The 1736-nt window shown below is 46.0% G+C and overlaps 1 protein-coding gene across 1 annotated transcript; it reads right to left on the bottom strand.

Moving 5' to 3' along the window:
* Window positions 1–478: 478 nt before the first annotated feature.
* Window positions 479–1495, bottom strand: Pmar_PMAR026124 (cGMP-gated cation channel alpha, putative; the record flags this gene model as incomplete). Its single annotated transcript, XM_002781404.1, has 1 exon — window positions 479–1495. A coding segment is annotated over one exon (1017 nt), but the record flags the coding sequence as incomplete, so codon positions are not given.
* Window positions 1496–1736: the final 241 nt, after the last annotated feature.

Here is a 1736-nt window from a genome sequence, read left to right as displayed (position 1 = left end):
GATGACAATATGAAAAATTTGAGGAAATTTCGAGAGAGGGTTGTTGAACACTCATACCCAAATTCGTGTATATATCTTTATTATTAGTGAGAAAACTCTTGAGCTCAGCTGAGGCAAACGAGCATATATTCCAACACTGGTTTCAATATGTCATACCATCAATTCATCTTGATATGAGGTAAAGTGGAGTTTCACCGGTGATATGTGAGAAAAATATATTTCACGACTACCGCATAGCGGGAATATCAGGTTCTTCACACGGAGTATTACGCCACTTCACGTAAGACGGATGAAACTCCATTCTTTGTGAGTATACTATACCATTTATGATACCAATTGCTTATATTGGAGTCTCACCCGTTTTACGCGACGATATGTAATACTCCGGAATTCGCGCTATGCAATAGTCGTGAAATATGTTTTCACTTCACGGGTGAAACTCCAATGTGAATATCAGTATAGCAATCACCAATGAGTATTACATATCGCTGAGATGGCCGCTTTTCCCACAATGTATACACTGTAAGCACAGTCCTCGTACGTCCCCACTCAGAACCTCTCGACACAGGGCATCATATTTATCTCGGAATTTTGGGTATATCACCAACAGGTCCACCAGACTCTGTCGACTCAAACATATAGTATCGCAGAATGACAAACACTTGGCCGAGACCGATCGAGACGTTTCCATAAACAGAGCCACTTCCCCGAAGTAGCCGCCTTCCGAGAGGTACCCAATCGTAGCTCCTGCATTTGATCTCGACACTAGTTTAACCTTGCCCTTGATAATAAAGTACATAGAACTCGCCCATTCTCCTTCCTCAAAAATGATGTCACCTGGCGCGTGCGTTTCCCGCGTCACCACTTGACAGATTTTCTTCAGCATGGACAACGGGACATTTGCAAAAAACGGTGCGGAGCGAATCACACCGCCGACCAGATGGAGCATCACCTCTGTTCGTAAGGGTGGACTCAGGATACTCATCACCTCGGTTTCATCCGAAGTCACATCTTTGCCATATTCCCACACGAATTCCAAATATCGTCGCACTCTTACTTGCAACGGTTTCGGCAAACGTCGTTGTCTGAAGTACTGATTCACAGCCTTTTTCTTCATGCGAAAAGCTGCAGCGTTCGCGTCCAGTTTCCTCACGACCGAACCGATCGCCCCCACGAAAAATGCGAAAACACCGCATGCCAACAACATGGTGACCACTCCAAAAACTTGTTCTCTCGAGTTGACCGGATATATATCACCATAGCCCACCGTAGTCATCGTCGCGAAGGACCAATACATAGCAGCGATGTACTTATCCCCAGCCGGCGCATCCCTATAGTCGAACCGATCGAGCCATGTAAAGTCAGTGTTTGGCTCGGTGTCGGCTAAGGCGTACCAGATGCAGGCTACCCAATGCGCGATGAAAACCACTAGAGTTACTAGGCGGAGCAGTTGTAATAGCATTGATAACACTTCGGAGTTGATATACTCTTCAACCTGAGAGGATGATATGAATGATGTCCGCATAGGAACCACGATGAGAGACCTTCGAAATTATCCGTTTTAGTTTCAGCACTCGTAAAAGACGTATAAACCCTCAAGAGCCGAGCAAATTTGACGACTCGAAAGGAGCTGTACGCCCTCGAGAGTAGAGGCTTTGAATATCCACTCGTAAGGGAGGGAGGCCACCACATCTACGCAAAACCATGTCCTCAGGTAGTGCGGGGCGATTCCTTCC

The sequence above is a fragment of the Perkinsus marinus genome (assembly GCF_000006405.1).
Source record: "Perkinsus marinus ATCC 50983 genomic scaffold scf_1104296942496, whole genome shotgun sequence".
Classification (NCBI taxonomy): Eukaryota; Perkinsozoa; order Perkinsida; family Perkinsidae; genus Perkinsus; species Perkinsus marinus.
Note: the sequence above shows the minus strand (reverse complement) of the source record. Positions and strands in the feature narration are given on the sequence as shown.